Source organism: Haematobia irritans, chromosome 1 (genome assembly GCF_050003625.1).
Source record: "Haematobia irritans isolate KBUSLIRL chromosome 1, ASM5000362v1, whole genome shotgun sequence".
Taxonomy (NCBI): Eukaryota; Metazoa; Arthropoda; class Insecta; order Diptera; family Muscidae; genus Haematobia; species Haematobia irritans.
This window is the reverse complement of record NC_134397.1, coordinates 53,382,909-53,406,096: the sequence shown is the minus strand read 5'-3', so window position 1 is coordinate 53,406,096 and position 23,188 is coordinate 53,382,909. Positions and strand designations below refer to the sequence as shown.

Below are 23,188 nucleotides of genomic sequence, written 5' to 3'. Positions count from 1 at the left end.
AATTTTACTTTTATAGCAAATTTTGTCAAAAATTTTATTGCTATAGAAAATTTTGTCAAAATTTTATTTCTAAGGAAATTGTTTTCAAAATTTTATATCTATGGAGAATTTCGTCCAAATTTTATTTCTGGAGAAAATTTTGTCAAAATTTTATTTCTGTAGAAAATTTTGTAACAATTTTATTTCTATAGAAAATTTTGTTAAAGTTTTATTTCTGTAGAAAATTATGTCAAAATTTTATTTCTATAGAAAATTTTGTCAAATCTTAATGCTATAGAATATTTTTTTCAAAATTTTACTTCTATAGACAATTTTTTCAAAATTTTATTTCTATAGAAAATTTTGTCAACATTTTATTTTTAAGGAAAATTTTGTCAAAATTTTATTTCTAAGGAAAATTTTATCAAAATTTTATTTCTAAGGAAAGTGTTGTCAAAATTTTATTTCTGTAGAAAATTTTGTCAAAATTTTATTTCTGTAGAAAATTTTGTAAAAATTTTATTTCTATAGAAAATTTTGTTAAAGTTTTATTTCTGTAGAAAATTATGTCAAAATTTTATTTCTATAGAAAATTTTGTCAAATCTTAATGCTATAGAATATTTTTTTCAAAATTTTACTTCTATAGACAATTTTTTCAAAATTTTATTTCTATAGAAAATTTTGTCAACATTTTATTTTTAAGGAAAATTTTGTCAAAATTTTATTTCTAAGGAAAATTTTATCAAAATTTTATTTCTAAGGAAAATTTTGAAAAAAATTTATTTCTAAAGAAAATTTTGTCAAAATTGTATTTTTTAAGGAAAGTTTGGCAAAATTTTATTTCTAAGGAAAATTTTGTCAAAATTGTATTTTTTAAGGAAAGTTTTGTCAAAATTTTATTTCTAAGGAAAATTTTGTCAAAATTTTATTTCTGTAGAAAACTCTGTCAAAATTTTATTTCTATTGAAAATTTTTGTCAATATTTTATTTCTATAGAAAATTTTGTCAAAATTTTATTTCTATAGAAAATTTTGTCAAATTTTATTTCTATAGAAAATGTTGTCAAAATTTTATTTCTATAAAAAATTTTGTCAACATTTTATTTTTAAGGAAAATTTTTCAAAATTTTATTTCTATGGAAACTTTGTAAAAATTTTATTTCTAAAGAAATTTTTGTCAAAATTTTATTTCTTTTGAAAATTTTGTCAAAATTTTATTTCTAAGGAAAATTTTGTAAATATTTTATTTCGGTAGAAAGTTTTGTCAAAATTTTATTTCTATAGAAAATTTTGTCAAAATTTTATTTCTATAGAAAATTTTGTCAAAATTTTATTTCTGTAGAAAATGTTGTAAAAATTTTATTTCTATAGAAAATTTTGTCAAAATTTTATTTCTGTAGAAAATTTGGCAAAACTTTATTTCTATAGAAAATTTTGTCAAAATTTTATTTCTGTAGTAAATTTGGCAAAACTTTATTTCTATAGAAAAGTTTGTCAAAATTTCATTTCTATGGGAAATTTTGTCAAAATTTTATTTTTAAGAAAAATTTTGTCAACATTTTATTTCTAAGGAAAATTTTTTCAAAATATTATTTCTAAGGATAGTTTTGTCAAAATTTTATTTCTGTAGAAAATTTTGTCAAAATTTTATTTCTATAGAAAATTTTGTCAAATCTTAATTCTATAGAATTTTTTTTTTCAAAATTTTACTTCTATAGAAAATTTTGTCAAAATTTTATTTCTATAGAAAATTTTGTCAAAATTGTATTTCTATAGAAAGATTTGTCAAAATTTTATTTCTATAGAAAATTTCGTCAAAATATTATTTTTATAGGAAAAATTGTCAACATTTTTATTTCTATAGAAAATTTTGTCAAAGTTTTGATTCTATAGAAAATTTTGTTAAAATTTTATTCTTTTGAAAATTTTGGCAAAATTGTATTTCTATAGAAATTTTTTTTCAAAATTTTATTTCTACAGAAAATTTTTTCAAAATTTTATTTCTATAGAAAGTTTTGTTAAAATTTTATTTCTTTTGAAAATTTTGTCAAAATTTTACTTCTATAGAAAATTTTGTCAAAATTTTATTTCTATACAAAATTTTGTCAAAATTTTATTATTATAGAAAATTTCGTCAAAATTTTATTTTTATTGAAAAAAATTTTCAAAAGTTTTATTTCCATAGAAAATTTGGTCAAAATTTTATTTCTATAGAAAATTTTGTCAAAATTTTAATTTCTGTAGAAAATTTTGTCAAATTTTAATGCTATTGAAATTTTTTTCAAAATTTTAATTCTATAGAAAATGTTGTCAAAATTTTTTTTATATAGAAAATTTTGTCAAAATTTTGTTTGTATAGAAAATTTCGTCAAAATTTGTCTTTACTATTCAATCTATGGAATGAACCCTATACATGGTATTGATTATATTTACAAAATAGACATATCTCTTTACCATATCAAACGAAAATTAATATTACAATAATAATAACACATATATGAATAACAAGATAAATGTGTGATTTTCATCATTGGATTATTGTAAATTCTCTGAGTCAGTAGCTATGTGTTTAAGTGTGTATCCTGTTGGCAAACAATTCTATATTTACATAATTTCTGAAAAAACTCATTTAATTATGACATTTACAAATTCCTTTAATAAACTCAAATCGTATATTGCCACAATAAATTTAGAGATACTTTATTGATATTAATTAGGACATCAATAAATTTTGTCGATTTACATACACACAAACACATTGACACTTACCTCCCAAAACGCCAGCGACATAGCCGGTATTATTGCTACGACCCTTTTTGATGAGAGCCTCATCGATAAGCAATAAACGTTGAGAGGCAAAAGGATCGGGTTTAACAGGTCCTTCATAGAGTTCCATATCGTCATGGTTACGAAATAGATTGTGACGTGCAATGACATCTTCCATGCCAGTGCGATGTAGTTCGGGTATTAAACGCATCCAAATGGATAGTTGATGGGCACGAAAATGATTTTTGATACGGGGTTTCATGCCTAAAATAGAAAAAAAGAAGAAAACAAATTATTTCTTTTAAAATCTGAAAATCATTTATTTTTTTACTGAAACATTTAAATCTATTTAAATTCCTATATGAATAGAAAAATAAAAAGTCTTCAGTGGCAAATGACCTTTTCTTTATTCAAAAAAAAAAAAAACAATTATCAAAAAAAGGCAAATCATGGACAACTTTGCAGACAAATTTATTGTGAAAAATATCAGAAACATATTTAAAAAATTCAATTGACATCAGCCACCTTCATCATCTGTGACCTGTCTGTGAGTCTATTGCCTATTGGCGTATTCACAAAAGAACTCTGATTGCCTTCAGTATCTGCTAAAAGCTTTATACAAGTGAAATACAACACGTGAAAAAAATGAAAAAGAGGATTTTTCACATCACAATAAAATCTGAAATTTCAAGCATCTGTTATGAGGACTAAATGTAAAATCTTTCTCACTTTATACCTGCGTAGCATTTAGAGCTATTGTGCTTTTGAAATAAATAAGAACTCTAACAAGGTCATTAAAAGGTGAATGCCTTTCAATTTTACTTAGAATTGTTAACAATAATTGGGTAGATGAAGAAGACAATTTATCGGAGAAGTAGACAGGCATACAAAAAAGACTCCTTGAAATATTTGCAGAAATTATTGTAGTACATTTACTTAGGAAATATGTGCACAGAATACAATTTTCACAAAATTTTCAATAGAAATAAAATTTTGATAAAAAATTTTTATAGAAATAAAATTGTGACAAAATTCTCTATAGAAATAAAATTCTAACAAAATTCTCCGTAGAAATACAATTTTGACAAAATTTTCTATAGAAATAAAAGTTTGACAAAATTTCCTAGAGAAATAAAATTTTTACGAAAATTTCTATCGAAATAAAACTTTTACAAAATTTTTTATAGAAATAAAAGTTTTTACAAAATTTCCTATAGAAATAAAATTTTTACAAAACTTTCCTATAGAAATAAAACTTTAACAAAATTTTCTATAGAAATAACATTTTGACAAAATTTTCTATAGAAATAACATATTGACAAAATTTTCTAAACAAATAAAATTTTGACAAAATTTTGTATAGAAATAAAATTTTGACAAAATTTTCTATAGAAATAAAATTTTGACAAAATTTTCTATAGACATAAAATTTTGACAAAATTTTCTATAGAAATAAAATTGTTACAAAATTTTTCTGTAGAAATAAAATTTTTACAAAATTTTTCTATACATATAAAATTTTCAAAAAAATTTTCTAGAGAAATAAAATTTTGAAAAAATTTCCTATAGAAATAAAATTTTGACAAAATTTTCTATAGACATAAAACTTTGACAAAATTTTCTATAGAAATAAAATTTTGACAAAATTTTGTATAGAAATAAAATTTTGACAAAAGTTTGTATACAAATAAAATTTTTACAAAATTTTCTGTAAAAATAAAATGTTGACAATATTTTTTATAGAAATAAAATTTTGACAAAATAATGTATAGAAATTAAATTTTGACAACATTTTATATAGATATAAAATTTTGACAAAAGTTTGTATAGAAATAAAATTTTTACAAAATTTTCTGTCAAAATAAAATGTTGACAATATTTTCTATAGAAATAAAATTTTGACAAAATTTTCTATAGAAATAAAATTTTGACAAAATTTCCTAGAGAAATAAAACTAATTCAAAATTTTCCTATAGAAATAAAATTTTTACAAAATTTTCTATAGAAATAAAGTTTTGAAAAAATTTATTATAGAAAGAAAATTTTGACAAAATTTTCTATATAAATAAAATTTTGACAAAATGTTTATAGGAATAAAATTGTGACAAATTTTTGTATAGAAATAAAATTTTGAAATAAAATTTTGACAAAATTATCTATAGATATAAAATTTTGCCAAAATTTTCTATAGAAATAAATTTTTAACAAAATTTTCGATAGAAATAAAGTTTTGACAAAATTTTCTATAGAAATAAAATTTTGACAAAATTTTGTATAGAAATAAAATTTTTACAAAATTTTCTGTAAAAATAAAATGTTGACAATATTTGCTATAGAAATAAAATTTTGACAAAATTTTGTATAGAAATTATATTTTTACAAAATTTTCTGTAAAAATAAAATTTGGCAATATTTTCTACAGAAATAAAATTTTTAAAAAATTTTCTATAGAAATTAAATTTTGACAAAATTTCCTATAAAAATAAAATGGTTACGAACTTTTCTATCGAAATAAAATTTTTGACAAAATTGTCTAAACAAATACAATTTTGACAAAATTTCCTATAGAAAAAAAATTACAAAATTTTCCTATAGAAATAAAATTTTGACAAAATTTTCTACAGAAATAACATTTTGACAAAATTTTCCAAACAAATAAAATTTTGACAAAATTTTGTATAGAAATAAAATTTTGAAAAAGTTTTTATAGAAATAAAATGTTGACAATATTTTCAATAGAAATAAAATTTTCACAAAATTTTCTATAGAAATAAAATTTTTACAAAATTTTCTATAGAAATAAAATTTTGACAAAATTTCCTATAGAAATAAAATATTTGACAAAATTGTCTAAATAAATAAAATTTTGACAAAATTTCCTATAGAAATAAAATTTTTACAACATTTTTCTATAGAAATAAAATTTTTAAAAAATTTTCTATAGAAATAAATTTTTACAAAATTTTCTATGGAAATAACATTTTGACAAAATTTTTACAGAAATAAAATTTTGACAAAAAATTCTATAGAAGTAAAATTTTGACAAAATTTTCTATAGACATAAAATTTTTACAAAATTTTTCTGTAGAAATAAAATTTTTACAAAATTTTCTAAGAAATAAAATTTTTACAAAATTTTTCTATAGAAATAAAATTTTCACAAAATTTTCTAGAGGAACAAAATTTTGACAAAATTTCCTATAGAAATAAAATTTTGACAAAATTTTCTATAGAAATAAAATTTTTACAAAATTTTCTATAGACATAAAATTTTGACAAAATTTTCTATAGAAATAAAATTTTGACAAAATTTTGTATAGAAATAAAATTTTTACAAAATTTTCTGTAAAAATAAAATGTTGACAATATTTTCTATAGAAATAAAATTTTGACAAAATTTTGTATAGAAATTATATTTTTACAAAATTTTCTGTAAAAATAAAATTTGGCAATATTTTCTACAGAAATAAAACTTTTAAAAAATTTTCTATAGAAATTAAATTTTGACAAAATTTCCTATAAAAATAAAATGTTTACGAACTTTTCTATCGAAATAAAATTTTTGACAAAATTGTCTAAACAAATACAATTTTGACAAAATTTCCTATAGAAAAAAAATTACAAAATTTTCCTATAGAAATAAAATTTTGACAAAATTTTCTACAGAAATAACATTTTGACAAAATTTTCCAAACAAATAAAATTTTGACAAAATTTTGTATAGAAATAAAATTTTGAAAAAGTTTTTATAGAAATAAAATGTTGACAATATTTTCAATAGAAATAAAATTTTCACAAAATTTTCTATAGAAATAAAATTTTTACAAAATTTTCTATAGAAATAAAATATTGACAAAATTTCCTATAGAAATAAAATATTTGACAAAATTGTCTAAATAAATAAAATTTTGACAAAATTTGCTATAGAAATAAAATTTTTACAACATTTTTCTATAGAAATAAAATTTTTAAAAAATTTTCTATAGAAATAAAATTTTTACAAAATTTTCTATGGAAATAACATTTTGACAAAATTTTTACAGAAATAAAATTTTGACAAAAATTTCTATAGAAGTAAAATTTTGACAAAATTTTCTATAGACATAAAATTTTTACAAAATTTTTCTGTAGAAATAAAATTTTTACAAAATTTTCTAAGAAATAAAATTTCTACAAAATTTTTCTATAGAAATAAAATTTTCACAAAATTTTCTAGAGAAACAAAATTTTGACAAAATTTCCTATAGAAATAAAATTTTGACAAAATTTTCTATAGAAATAAAATTTTTACAAAATTTTCTATAGACATAAAATTTTGACAAAATTTTCTATAGAAATAAAATTTTGACAAAATTTTCTAGAGAAACAAAATTTTGACAAAATTTCCTATAGAAATAAAATTTTGACAAAATTCTCTATAGAAATAAAATTTTTACAAAATTTTCGATAGACATAAAATTTTGACAAAATTTTCTATAGAAATAAAATTTTGACAAAATTTTGTATGAAATAAAATTTTGACAAAAGTTTGTATAGAAATAAAATTTTTACAAAATTTTCTGTAAAAACAAGTAAGTAAAGTCTAAAGTCGGGCGGGGCCGACTATATTATACCCTTCACCACCATGTAGACCAGTATTTGTGTTACCATCTCAACTACTTCAAATGTGCTGGGAGCTATATAAAGGTTTGCATTTGCAGATACAAATTCTTATAATGGAGACAATTTTTTGTACTTCTACAAAATTTCTAGAATTAAATTTTAAACCGGCTAACGCCCTGGTATGAAACACTATGTTAGTAAAAAATATGGGAAATATGAAGCGAGAGAAATTTTAATGCAATTGTACAAAGGAGCATTTATGATTTATCAGGTGATACATATGTATTCGAGATGTAGGACAATTTTAGTAATATTTACAATTTTTGCTATTAGCAGTGGCGATTTTACAAGGATATTGGTTAGATCCCGCCAAGATATATGGTCAAGTTTGGGTTATGATATATTATTTGGTCAAGTCGGGCCACTTGGAGCCTTATTTGAAACTCAACCGTTCTGTGGAAAGTCTGGCATTACAGTGTGTAGGATATGACTAAGATATGGAGAAATTATCACAGAATTTTGTGTTAAGTGTGGGAATTTTGGCCATATTTGTATAAACCGGAAAAACGAATTATGGAGGCTTTATCTAATTCTGAACCAAATTAGATCAAACTTGACACACTTAAATATCATATTAAATATATTCTCCGTGGAAACTATGCAGTCAATTGGAGGAAAATCCCATTGAAAATGGGTCTAAAATATGAAATTGTCTACCATATTTTCCCAACTCTGGTGTACATATAACGGAAGATATATATAATCTGAACCGATTTCGACTAAATTTGACATGTATAGTTAGAATAATAATTCTGTTATCTCTACAAAATTTCACATAAATGGGAGTTTAACTTAGGCCCCTGTGGTAATTTGAGTATAAATCGGGCGAAAGATATATATGGTAGCTATATCTAAATCTGAACCGATTTCAACCAAATTTGGCACATTTACCGATACTGTTAAACGTACTCCTTGTGCAAAATTTGTGCAAAAAATTCACGTAAATCGGTAGTAAACATTGGCCTCTGTGGTCATATGAGTCTAAATCGGACGAGAGATATATATGGGAGCTATATCTAAATCTGAACCGATTTCAATCAAATTTACCAAGCATTAGTAGAATGTCAATTCTACTCTTTATGCAAACTTTCACGAACATCGGTAGTAACCTTTGGCCTCTGTGGTCATATGAGTCTAAATCGGACGAAAGATATATGGGAGCTATATCTAAATCTGAACCGATTTAGCTGATATTTTGCAAGACTCATAAAATATTCGGATGTACTGAATTTGAAGAACATCGGTTGATAAACACGCCAATTATGACCAGATCGGGGATAAATATATATATGGCAGCTATATCTAAATCTGAATCGATTTTTTCTAAAATCAATAGCGATTGTCTTTGTCCCAAAAAACGTCCCTATGCCAAATTTAAGGACGATCGGACTGAAACTGCGACCTGTACTTTGCGCACAAAAATACATGAACAGACAGACAGACGGACGGACAGACAGACAGACAGCCACCCAGACAGACGGACATCGCTAAATCGACTCAGAATTTAATTCTAAGACGATCGGTATACTAAACGATGGGTCTCAGACTTTTCCTTCTTGGCGTTACATACAAATGCACAAACTTATTATACCCTGTACCACAGTAGTGGTGAAGGGTATAATAAAATGTTGACAATATTTTCTATAGAAATAAAATTTTGACTAAATAATGTATACACACAAACAATTTTTTTTCTGATTCAATCACGAAATTAATTGATCCAATTAATTTTTTAATTGAAATGTCTTCAATCACGAAAATGATAGTATCAATCACAGTTTTAATCGGTCATAGAAAAAATTCTTGATTAAAATATTAATTGATTTCATTAGCAAATTTCAATTAATTTTTTAATTGATTCAATTAAAAATTTAATTGATGTTGATAGCCAAACTCAATTAATTTTTTAATTAAGAAATGTAACTATTTTCAATTATTTTCTGAATTTATTTGGATTAACAATTGATTGTTTGTAATACATTTTTAATTAAAAATTAAAAAAATATTCATCAGTTTCTTTAAATGACTTAGTCTTCCGAATTTGATTAAACAGTTAATTGTATCAATTAATGTTTTGTAGCAGATATATTTTGCATATCTTTCAATAGTATCTATTTCTACATTTTGTAATTGCACATTTACCTTAAAGTATCTTTTAATCTTTTAACTAAAAGTATCTTTTGAATTTGAATCTTTTAACGTAACGTAACGCATCTTAAACATTATCCTTTCTTGCATTTAACTTTTCTTATGTTGACAACACATAGAATGAACAAATCAGATGTGAAAGCTTTTGCTTGTGTGTAGTTGTTCAATGTTCATGTTACTGATCGAAAGCTCTTTTCTCAAAGGTATAAAAGGAGCACTTCACATCAGTTTGTTCATTCTCTTTTAATTTTCAAAACAGCCTAAGTTATTTTCGCCAATAAAGGATTCCTGTAATTTTGAATTTAATAAACGAAAATTCTGCTGTGTTTTCATTTTGGAAGGCAAATAGGAAACAACGGCTGGCGCCCACAAAACAACGATATTTGAGAATTATCTCGCTACAAATTGACGCCCAACTTAGTGGCCCGAATAACACCCGGATAGTCGAGCACATTAATTTATGCAACATTTTTTTTTTGTTGTGAATTAAATTTCACTAGTTTTGTTTGGAGAATCCTTGGATTTTTTTTTTCTTTCTGCACGTTAGTAGCACTCCGGCGTTAACGTGGCTGATCCTGTAGAAAGTGACGAGAATCAAGAGATTGAAGTTGAAGAATTACGTAGAAGTAAAAGGATTGCAGCAAAAACCATGCTATCTCTAACGACTGAACAATTTGAGAAGTTGCTAAGCGCTGCGAATAAATCTAGTGAACGGTGTGGATCGTTCAGTGGCTGCTCTTCCAGATACAATGGGGAACGTAATTCAGTGAAAGTGGAGGAATTTATTTCCGCGATATCGACATATAAAAGTGTGGAGAATATAGCTGATGCAAATGCGGTAAATGGAATGCCAATGCTTTTAGAAGGGGATGCTGCCGAATGGTGGAGTGGAGTTAAATCGAATGCAAAAACTTTTGCTGATGTAATTAGAATGTTGCGAGATGCTTTTGCACCACCAAAACCAGCCTGGCGCATCTACGCCGAAATAAATGAAGCAAAGCAACAGAAAAACGAACCGACTGACAGCTTTATTCGTAAAAAGAGGACACTTTTTGCTCAATTGCCAAAGCCACCACAGGAAGCCGATCAAATTGATATGGTGTTTGGGATGTTACATTCTCAAATCAGGGAGCGTGTATACCGTCACAAAGTCAAAACATTTGAAGAGCTCTTGGCCGATGCAAGAGAAGCGGAACAAGTTTTGAGTGAACGTAACGAGGTGAACACCCAGGCTAGCAACGGTGGTCCCCAAGTCATTACAAAACGATGCACTTTCTGCCGTAAAAAGGGGCATACGGTCGAAAATTGTTATAAAAAGCAGGATGCTGTTTCAAAGGTAACAGCGGATGTGGAAGAAGCGCTCGTGAGACCAAAATTGGCTTGCTATGGATGTAATGCTCCAGGTTATGTGCGCTCAAATTGCCCGAACTGTAGCAAGAAACCTCGGAAAAGCGTCCCAATGAGTGTCAGTTTTAACTCCCTTGGTATGTGTGTGGGACGAGATATCCCAGTGGCAAATGTGGAAATTTTCGGTGTCCCCGGCCAGGCCTTTTTCGACACAGGTGCTAAAACGAGTGTGGCTAGTTCCAACCTTAAACGTATAATGCAGTTTAAAGGGTGCAAGTTCGAGACTGTGGATTGTCGTACCACTCTCGCGGATGGAACCACAGATTTTCGAAAATTTTCTACCACAACATGTAAAATTGTCATAGGAGGTAGATGTCTAGATATCAATTTTCTAATTTTCCCAGATGATAAAAATAATAGAACGTTGCTTGGTACGGATTTTATGGAGCAAGCACAAATTGTTTTAAATATGGGACAACAAAATTGGCACTTCGAGGGATGTCCTACTCAAGTTTTTGATTTCGTCGAAGAATGGCCGTTGGAGTTGAATTTGATCGAAACAATAAAAGTGGCAGAGACACATCTCAAGCGTAAGACGACTGAAGTTGCAGCCCAACATGTTGAGCCAAAATTTGTAACCCCTAAGCGATCATGCAAATCCTATGTCTCCGATTTCGAAACTTATGGCCCGGATTACCATAGTGGTTCTGATTACTCGCCCCATGCAATACAAGCAATTTTTAAAGATGCAATTCCGCAGGACATGGTAACACCAGAACGTGCAAAGGATAATGACCTCTTCCCCAGATTTTCACAAAAAGATAATGATGGTAATGAAGACGCAGTTTCCATGCCTTTAAACCTTTTTGAACACAAAATCCTTAAAGAGTCGGATGCCACAAATTTAAAGGAAAAAGAAAAGATACAAATCGATTCGCTCTTAGCCAAATATATAAACGTTTTCGAGCCTTTTGGTAACCCTACCCCTTATGCCGTTCATAAAATTAATACTGGCGAGCATCAACCAATATTTTCACCACCATATCGATTATCATCTGCCAAGTGCCGTGACCTTAAAAATGAAATTGAAATCATGCTAGAAAACGATATCATAGAAGAATGTGATTCAGCTTGGGCTTCGCCTGTGGTCATGGTGCCCAAAAAAGATGGTTCGGTCCGTGTATGTGTTGACTATAGAAAACTCAACGCTATCACTACGCCCGATAGATATCCGTTGCCCAGAATGGATGATTTATTGCATGAAGCGAAAAGTACAAAGTATATGACAACCCTAGATTTGCAGAGTGGGTATTATCAGGTGGAAGTTGCGGTGGAAGACAGGGACAAAACATGCCTTATAACACCATTTGGTACATTTCGTTTCAAACGAATGCCTTTTGGGTTAAGAAATGCACCCGCAACGTTCCAAAGACTAATAAACCGATTTAAAGTGGGGATTCCTGATGTATGTATTTTGGCCTATTTGGACGACATTATCATATGTTCTGAATCATTTCAACGACATTTGAATGATCTTGAGTTAGTCATGAATCGTCTTATCACTTTCCAGTTACGACTCAATAATAAGAAATGCAAGTTTTGCTGTTCGCAAGTGAAATTCCTTGGCCACATCCTAAAACCAGAGGGCGTAGCTGTTGACCCGTCAAAGGTTCAGGCAATAGTGGAACGGAAAGAACCTAGAAATGTGAAGGAGTTGATATCCTTTATTCAAACGTGTTCCTGGTATCGCCGATTCATTAACCACTATGCAGAAATTGCTAGGCCACTAACAAATTTAACAAAGAAATCTGCTGCTTGGAAATGGGGAAAGTTGGAACAAGATGCATTTGAGGAACTGAAGCGGGCTCTAACAACCCCACCCATATTGAAGCAGGCAGTGGACGGGGTCGCTTTTGCAATTCAAGCTGACGCAAGTGCTTATGCTCTTGGGGCAGTTTTACTCCAGGGGGAGGGACCGGAACAACTTCCAATCGAATATAGTAGTCGTCTATTAAGTAAATCTGAACGCAACTACTCCACAACCGAAAGGGAAGCTCTGGCCATAGTATGGGCATGTAACAAATTCCGTGGCTACATTGAAGGTGGGTCAGTGAAGCTATTAACAGATCACCAGCCACTAAAATGGTTACTAAACATTAAGTCACCAACTGGTAGACTTGCGCGATGGGGATTACAAATCCAGCACTATGATTTTGTTGTAGAATATCTACCGGGGAAAAACAACGCTACAGCAGATATGCTTTCCAGGCCACCATGCCCGGAGGAGAAACACGATAATCCGGACAATTGTATCTGCTCGTTTTTCATCGATATTCCGAACAGCAGTACATCACAGATTCGCGAGGAGCAGTTAAAGGATGATTACTTGAAAAACATAATCACCTCCATTGAAAATCAAGATGAAAATTCCTTTAGGTGGATAAATAGGAATTATATCCTTAATAATGGAATACTCTACTGTTATGCTGACGATGATACTGATGATGCTCAACTCGTTATACCAGTCCATGAACGGTCTGATATACTAAAAGCTTATCATGATGACAGCACCGCTGGGCATTATGGAACTGAGAAGACAATAGCGCGTATAGCTAGCAGATATTTCTGGCCCGGGATGCGTAGTGATATTGCTAAACATGTAAAGAATTGCATCGATTGCCAGCGGTATAAAGCAACTAATCTGAAACCGGCAGGATTGCTCCAAACAACAAGCAGTAATCAACGTTTCGAAGTTGTGGCTATCGATTTGTTTGGACCATTGCCACAAACTGATGGAGGTTACAAATGGATATTTATTGCCGAAGATGTAGCAAGTCGGTGGGTAGAACTATTTAAACTTGTTGATGCTACGGCCGAAGCCTGCGCGAAAATACTGATTGAGGAAATATTTCTCCGTTACGGCATGCCCCGTCGTATAAAATCTGATAACGGTGTGCAATTCGTGTCTGCAGTGATGCAGAAAGTCACGTATTGTCTAGGCATACAACAGATTTTCACTCCTGTCTACCATCCGGAAGCTAATCCTGTAGAGCGAAAGAATAGGGATCTAAAATGTCAGTTGGCAATAATCGTCCAAGAACGTCACGACACCTGGCACACCTGTTTACCCGCAATTCGATTCGCCATGAATTCGTCAAAATGCCAAAGCACAGGATATAGCGCATCATTCCTATCATTTGGAAGAGAGATGCGAACTTTAGACGATGTTAAACACGATGTGAGAGCAATTATCGAGTCCGAAAACTTCGTTCCAGAGATCTCAACTTATCTACGTACGTTAGTAAATGTTCTGAGAGATGCTAAAGAAGCTGAAGTTAAAGCTCAGGATAGAAATAAAACCTATGTGGACCAGAATCGACGTTCTCAAACTTTTAATATAGGATCGCAAGTATTGGTTACAACGCATGTTCTTAGCAACGCATCTAAAGGTGTCACATCTAAATTTTGTCCCAAGCGTGATGGCCCATATGTGATTACACGGAAAATAGGTTCATGTATGTATGAAGTGGCTTCACTTGAGAATCCTAATACACCTTTAGGTACATATCATACTTCCGCTTTGACATCTTACCGAGGTAGTAATTCATCTGATGCACCAGCACCCGTCATACCCATGAGGAAAAGAGGAAGGCCTAAGAAGACTCACTGACGCATTTTGTTGACGTACTGCTCGGGAGAGGTCCCGCACGTCAAAGGGGGAGTCTGTAGCAGATATATTTTGCATATCTTTCAATAGTATCTATTTCTACATTTTGTAATTGCACATTTACCTTAAAGTATCTTTTAATCTTTTAACTAAAAGTATCTTTTGAATTTGAATCTTTTAACGTAACGTAACGCATCTTAAACATTATCCTTTCTTGCATTTAACTTTTCTTATGTTGACAACACATAGAATGAACAAATCAGATGTGAAAGCTTTTGCTTGTGTGTAGTTGTTCAATGTTCATGTTACTGATCGAAAGCTCTTTTCTCAAAGGTATAAAAGGAGCACTTCACATCAGTTTGTTCATTCTCTTTTAATTTTCAAAACAGCCTAAGTTATTTTCGCCAATAAAGGATTCCTGTAATTTTGAATTTAATAAACGAAAATTCTGCTGTGTTTTCATTTTGGAAGGCAAATAGGAAACAACGGCTGGCGCCCACAAAACAACGATATTTGAGAATTATCTCGCTACAGTTTTAATTAAAAATTTTTAAATTTCCAATCATCGACTTAATTGACTTAATTTTCTATCTTGATTAAAAAGTTAATTGTATCAATTAATTTATTAATTGAAATTTTTTTCAACTTCAATTAACTTTTTAATTGGAAATATTTTGGTTATATTTTTTTCTGTGTAGAAATAAAATTTTGACAACATTTTGTATAGATATAAAATTTTGACAAAAATTTGTATAGAAATAAAATTTTTACAAAATTTTCTGTAAAAATAAAATGTTGACAATATTTTCTATAGAAATAAAGTTTTGACAAAATTTTCTATAGAAATAAAATTTTGACAAAATGTTCTATAGAAATGAAATTTTGACAAAATTTCCTAGAGAAATAAAATTTTTACAAAATTTTCCTATAGAAATAAAATTTCTACAAAATTTTCTATAGAAATAAAGTTTTGAAAAAAATTTTTATAGAAAGAAAATTTTTACAAAATTTTCTATATAAATAAAATTTTGACAAAATGTTTATAGGAATAAAATTGTGACAAATTTTTGTATAGAAATAAAATTTAGACAAAATTTTCTATAGAAATAAAATGTTGCCAAAATTTTCTATAGAAATAAATTGTTAACAAAATTTTCTATAGAAATAAAGTTTTGACAAAATTTTCTATAGAAATAACAGTTTTACAAAATTTTCTATAGAAATAAAATTTTGACAAAATTTCCTATAGAAATAAAATATTTGACAAAGTTGTCTAAATAAATAAAATTTTGACAAAATTTCCTATAGAAATAAAATTTTTCTATAGAAACAAAATTTTTAAAAAATTTTCTATAGAAATAAAATATTGACAAAATTTTCTAAACACATAAAATTTTACAAAATTTTCTAAACAAATAACATTTTGACAAAATTTTTTATAGAAATAAATTTTTGACAAAATTTTCTAAGAAATAAAATTTTGACAAAATATTTTTTAGAAATAAAATTTTGACAAATTTTTCAATAGAAATAAAATTTTGACAAAATTTTCTATCGAAATAAAATATTTACAACATTTTCTATAGAAATGAAGTTTTGACAAATGTTCTATAGAAATAAATTTTAACAAAATTTGCTATAGAAATAAAAGTTTGACATAATTGTCTAAACAAATAAAATTTTGACAAATATTTGTATAGAAATAAAATTTGAACAGAAGTTTCTATGGAAATAAAATTTTGATAAAATTTTGTATAGAAATCAAATTTTGACAAAATTTTGTATTGAAATAAAATGTTGACAAATTTGTTTACAGAAATAAAATTTTGACAAAATTTTGTATAGAAATAAAATTTTTTAAAAATTTTCAATAGAAATAAAATTTTACCAGAATTTTCTGTAGAAATAAAATTTTGACAAAATGTTGTATGGACATAAAATGTTGACAAATTTGTTTACAGAAATAAAATTTTGACAAAATTTTGTATAGAAATAAAATTTTTTAAAAATTTTCAATAGAAATAAAATTTTACCAGAATTTTCTGTAGAAATAAAATTTTGACAAAATGTTGTATGGACATAAAATGTTGAAAATTTTTTTATAGAAATAAAATGTTTACCAAAATTTTCTAAAGAAATGATTTTTTAAGAAAATTTTCTATAGAAATACAATTTTGACAAAATTTTGTATAGAAATAAAATTTTGACAAAATTTTGTATAGAAATACAATTTTGAAAAATTTTTTTTATAGAAATAAAATTTTGTCAAAATGTTTTATAGAAATAAATTTTTGAACAAAATGTTCTATAGAAATAAATTTTTTACGAAATTTTGTATAGAAATAAAATTTTCGTCGTAAAGTGGTGAAGGGTATAATTTAGTCGACTCCCCAGGTATTAGACTTTCCTTACTTGTTTTTCATATGTTTTGAAAGCCGTTTATTTTAATGCTTAACACAAATTCCATTATATGGCTTTAGTTATTTCTTACAAATCCAAGTTTTATAATTTAAAAAATTATAATGGGAAAAAATTGAACTTTGGAAGCAATGTTAAGTAAGCTCTTTATTAGAAATCCTTTAGAATCGCTTTAAAATGGGACAAACAAAAACTTTTGTGTCATTGTCCTTAATAAAAGAATTGGAACACAATAACCCTGAATACAAGGAGCGTAAAATAAGCCACAAGAAAGAAGGCTTTTTGTATAAAACCTCAATCTCCCTGTTTCAAGAGCATAAGATGGAGTTAGGTATAATCGTTGTTAGAATGTAAATGGGCACATTTACGTTAAACAATTTTTTTTTTCATTTTTTTTTATGGTTTACAACAAAAGTCTGTAGGTCTCTGGCCGTATACCTTCTTCTTGCCTTATTTCATTGTTATGCGTTCGTCTTAATTGTATGCCAAGTATGTTATCACTGTCACACGATGACTTTCCATAAAAGAAGAAACCACTGGCGCTCATCCTCTAGTCTGGCGAAGATGATCTGAATATGAATGCCTGTAAGGTATGTCACATGGCTAAGAAGACTTGAAAAATAAATTCTATGACATCTTTGGTATACGCCTTCATCATACATGTTCCGATGATAATTTCTACGCTTGTTGTCTGGTAGGCGTTTTAGTATACTGACAGAAATATTTTGAAACAAGTTCAAAAGTCTTTTCAGATCGTTTTGAATTTGGGTAAATAAACTTGTGAGTTCAATTTAATGAAATTTAATTAAAATAAACTAATCATTTTAAATGTTAATTAAAACAAGTATATACGGCCGTAAGTTCGGCCAGGCCGAAGCTTATGTACCTTCCACCATGGATTGCGTAGAAACTTCTACTGAAGACTGTCATCCGCAATCGAATTGCTTCGGTTGCGGTAACTTTTGCCGATGACAAGGTATCTTAAAATTTTGACAACATTCTCTATAGAATTAAAATTTTGACAACATTTTCTACAGAAATAAAATTTTGCCAAAATTTTCTATAGAAATAAAATTTGACAAAATTTTCTATAGGAATAAAATTTCGACAAATTTTGCTAGATTATTTTTGCTCGAGTGGCAAGCATGATTATGAACCGATATGGACCAATTTTTGTGTGATTGGGGATCGGCTATATATAACTATAGACCGATATGGACCAATTTTTGCATGGTTATTAGCGGCCATATATTAACACCACGTTGCAAATTTCAACCGGATCGGATGAATTTTGCTCGTCCAAGTGGCTCCGGAGTTCAAATCTGGGGATCGGTTTTTATAGGGGCTATATATAATTATGGACTGATATGGACCAATTTTTGAATGGTTCTTAGAGACCATATATTAACACCATGTACCAAATTTCAGCCGGATCGGATAAAATTTGCTTCTTTTAGAGCAATCGCAAGCCAAATTTGGGGGTCAGTTTACATGGGGGCTATACGTAAAAGTGGACCGATATGGACCAATTTTTGTATGGTTCTTAGAAACCATATACTAACACCATGTACCAAATTTCAGCCGGATCGGATGAAATTTGCTTCTCTTAGAGCAATCACAAGCCAAATTTGGGGGTCCGTTTATATGGGGGCTATACGTAAAAGTGGACCGATATGGTCCATTTGCAATACCGCCCGACCTACATCAATAACAACTACTTGTGCCAAGTTTCAAGTCGATAGCTTGTTTCGTTCGGAAGTTAGCGTGATTTCAACAGACGGACGGACGGACGGACATGCTCGGATCGACTCAGAATTTCACCACGACCCAGAATATATATACTTTATGGGGTCTTAGAGCAATATTTCGATGTGTTACAAACGGAATGACAAAGTTAATATACCCCCATCCTATGGTGGAGGGTATAAAAATAATCTACTAAATTTAAACAAGTATATACGGCCGTAAGTTATAGATTTGGATTTTTTTGCATGAATGTTACCGAATTTCAACTGGATCGGATGAAATTTGCTCCACCAAGAGGCTCCGAAGGTCAAATCTGGGGATCGGTTTGTATAGGGGCTATACATAATTAGTGACCGATTTGGACCAATTTTTTCATGGATGTTAGAGACCTTATATTAACATCAGTACCGAATTTCAACCGGATTAGATGAAATGAGCTCCTTCAAGAGGCTCCGGAGATCAAATCTGGGGATCGGTTGTAGGGGGTTATGTTGGTTATGGACCGATATGGGCCAATTATTACATGGTTGATAGAGACCATATACTAACAATACGTACAAAATTTCAACCGGATGAAATTTGCTATTCTAAGAGGGTCCGCAAGCCAAATCCTGGGTCAGTTTATATTTATTATTTAAAATTAAAACTAAGTAAATTGCTTAAAAGAATGCACAGATTCAATTGTTGATATCCTATCACCCTTGGAGTTAAACAATTTTGAGTATTAACCTTTAAGCTCTACACAGAAAAAAATATCACCAAAATATTCCCAATTAAAACGTTGATTGAAGTTGAAAACTTTTTCAATTAAAAAATTAATTGATACTATTAATTTTTTAATCAAACTGGAAACATTAAGTCAATCAAGTCAATGATTGAAATTTTTTAAATTTTAAATTTTCAATTAAAAAATTATTTGATGCAATTAACATTTGAATCAAACTCGGAAGAGTAAGGCAGTTAAAAAATTATGAATATTTTTTTTTTCAAAATTCTTAATTAAAAATTTGTTTGAAACTATAGATGTTTGAATCCAACTGAAAAGGATTAAAAATAGTTATAGAAAGTGTTGGAATATAGTATAGCGATTAAAAATATTTTAGTTTTTAAATAAAAAATTAATTGAATTTTGCAATCGACATCAATTAAAGATTTAATTGAATCAATTATTAAATTAATTGAAATGTGCTAATGAAATCAATTAATTTTTTAAACAAGTATTTTTTGGATTCTCAATTAAAATTGTGATTGATACTATCATTTTCGTGATTGAAGACATTTCAATTAAAAAATTAATTGGATCCATTAATGTTGTGATTGAATCTGAAAAAAAAAAAATTTTGTGTGTTGTCTCTCCTCAGCAAACAAAAATTGGAAGTTGTTCCACAAACATTTCTTTTACAGCGCATGTCGGGATCCCCTATCGAGTTTTTTCACTTTCGATGCAATCCTATTGGACAAGTCTTAGAAAGTACGGAATTAGGCCATTTTAGGTGAAAATTAAAGTTTTGAACAATTAAATTTTGCAAAAAAGAAAAGAAAAAGTGAAATTGGGAAAAAAAAAACTATTTTTTCTTTGTTTTTTTATACCCTCCACCATAGGATGGGGGCATATTAACTTTGTCATTCAGTTTGTAACACATCGAAATATTGATCTAAAACCCCATAAAGTATATATATTCTGGGTCGTGGTGAAATTCTGAGTCGATCTGAGCTTGTCCGTCCGTCCGTCCGTCTGTTGAAATCACGCTAACTTCCGAACGAAACAAGCTATCGACTTGAAACTTAGCACAAGTAGTTGTTATTGATGTAGGTCGGATGGTATTGCAAACGGGCCATATCGGTCCACTTTTACGTATAGCCCCCATATAAAGGGACCCTCAGATTTGGCTTGCGGAGCCTCAAAGAGAAGCAAATTTCATCCGATCCGGCTGAACTTTGGTACATGGTGTTAGTATATGGTCTCTACCAACCATCCAAAAATTGGTTCACATCGGTCCATAATTATATATAGCCCCCATATAAACCGATCCCCCGATTTGGCTTGCGGAGCCTCTAAGAGAAGCAAATTTCATCCGATCCGGCTGAAATTCGGTACATGGTGTTAGTATATGGTCTCTAACAACCATGCAAAAATTGGTCCACATCGGTCCATAATTATATATACCCCCCATATAAACCGATTGCCCGATTTGGCTTGCAGAGCCTCTAAGAGAAACAAATTTCATCCAATCCGGCTGAAATTTGGTACATGATGTTAGTATATGGTCTCTAACAACCATGCAAAAATTGGTCCACATCGGTCCATAATTATATATACCCCCATATAAACCGACCCCCCGATTTGGCTTGCAGAGCCTCTAAGAGAAACAAATTTCATCCGATACGGCTGAAATTTGGTACGTGGTGTTAGTATATGGTCTCTAACAACCATGCAAAAATTGGTCCACATCGGTCCATAATTATATATACCCCCCATATAAACCTATTGCCCGATTTGGCTTGCAGAGCCTCTAAGAGAAACAAATTTCATCCAATCCGGCTGAAATTTGGTACATGATGTTAGTATATGGTTTCTAATAACCATGCAAAAATTGGTCCATATCGGTCCATAATTATATATACCCCCCATATAAACCGATCACCAGATTTGACCTCCGGAGCCTCTTGGAAGACCAAAATTCATCTGATTCAGTTGAAATTTGGTACGTGATGTTAATATATGGCCTCAAACATCCATGCAAAAATTGGTCGATATCGGTCCATGATTATATATAGGCCCCATATAAACCGATACCCAGATTTGACCTCCGGAGCACCTTGGAAGACCAAAATTCATCTGATTCAGTTGAAATTTGGTACGTGATGTTAATATATGGCCTCAAACATCCATGCAAAAATTGGTCGATATCGGTCCATGATTATATATAGGCCCCATATAAACCGATCCCCAGATTTGACCTCCGGAGCACCTTGGAAGAGCAAAATTCTTCCCATTCGGTTGAAATTTGGTACGTGATGTTAATATATGGCCTCAAACAACCATGCAGGAATTGGTTCCTATCCGTCCATAATTATATATAGCTCCCATATAAACCGATCGCCAGATTTGACCTCCGGTGCCTTTTGGAGAAGCAAAATTCATCCGATCCCGAGATTTGGTTTTGGAGCCTCTTGGAGGAGCAAATTTTTACCGAGTGAGTTGAAATTTGTGGATGACAGTCTTTCGTAGAAGTTTCTACGCAATCCATGGTGGAGGGTACATAAGATTCGGCCTGGCCGAACTTACGGCCGTATATACTTGTTTTTTTTTTTTAATTTCTTCATTCAAATTAATTTCCAAGGCACAACCTCTAAAGCGATACAAAGGATCTAAAAATTGAGTATTTCCATCCTATGACAAGCCCATGCAAAATTCATTGGAGATGATCCAAGTTTACACTACTTCCGGATCACAAATTGGGGATCCAAACTACTTTTTTGGAAGCTCTTTTTTTTGCTGGGTCTATTTATTTTTCATGGTGTATGTCAGTTCTCACCAGTCATTCTATATCATCTGCTTTATTTGCAATATAAAATTCTATAGATGCTGCCACAGTTCCATAGTGAGATTTTTTTTAATATGGTCTCGATTTAGAGGGCAAACGACAGATAAGAAGAATTATTTTCCGCATTGAAAGAAGAAATGCGATATGAGCGTAAGCTGTGTGTTTTGTGCCATTCAATTGTGACTTTGATATTCTGCGGGCTTCCATGGGCACCAGACCATTACAAATTTTTGCCACATGCAAGCTGTGAGTGGGCTGGTTGATGCCCTCTGTAACAGATATCTTCTCCTTTATTATTAAGAATTACATTAAGAAGGCATACCTGACGCATTTGTTGGTAAATCGCATTTACCTACCTATCTACCATCATGGGATAGAGCACGCTTCTATAGATGGTAAACGTAGAACTCCGCGATAGAGGTGTTTGTCATAATATCATCCTGTCAGGCAGGAAGTAAGAAAAACCAGAGCTCTTGTCTATACAAATGTCGTCTGAATATCATCCGCTCATATACCATTTGCCATCTGTATTCCTTTGCCATCCCTTTATTCATTCCAAAAGTTCTCTATATATCTATATCGATGTGTGTGTGTGTGTTTGTAATGTCCTTCTGTCAGTCTCGTGCTCTCGTTCATTCTGGTCTGAAGTCATTGTTAAAGTCTAAAAATGAAATAAATTTCCATTTAACTGTAAGGAGTAGTGTTTCATCAGTCTTAACTTCCTTCTACCACTTCACCAGATAGGTAAATGTTCCAAGAACATTTAATAAAATGGAAATTTTCTTGACATATTTCATGCGTGGTTGGTGTGTGTTTTGCCATTGCCTTTCATTGTCCTCCTCCTTTCTGATATTCCATCTCATCTTATCAGGCGACAAACAACACTTCATGCTAATACAGATTGAAT

General features: G+C 29.5%; 1 protein-coding gene across 1 annotated transcript in view; it reads right to left on the bottom strand.

Moving 5' to 3' along the window:
* Nlg4 (Neuroligin 4) overlaps positions 1-23,188 on the bottom strand; it is a 458,188-nt gene that overhangs the window by 223,346 nt on the left and 211,654 nt on the right. Inside the window, exon 8 of the mRNA XM_075294829.1 lies at positions 2,749-3,009. Within this exon, the coding sequence (XP_075150944.1) occupies positions 2,749-3,009 (261 nt within the window). The remainder of the gene's footprint in view (positions 1-2,748; positions 3,010-23,188) is intronic.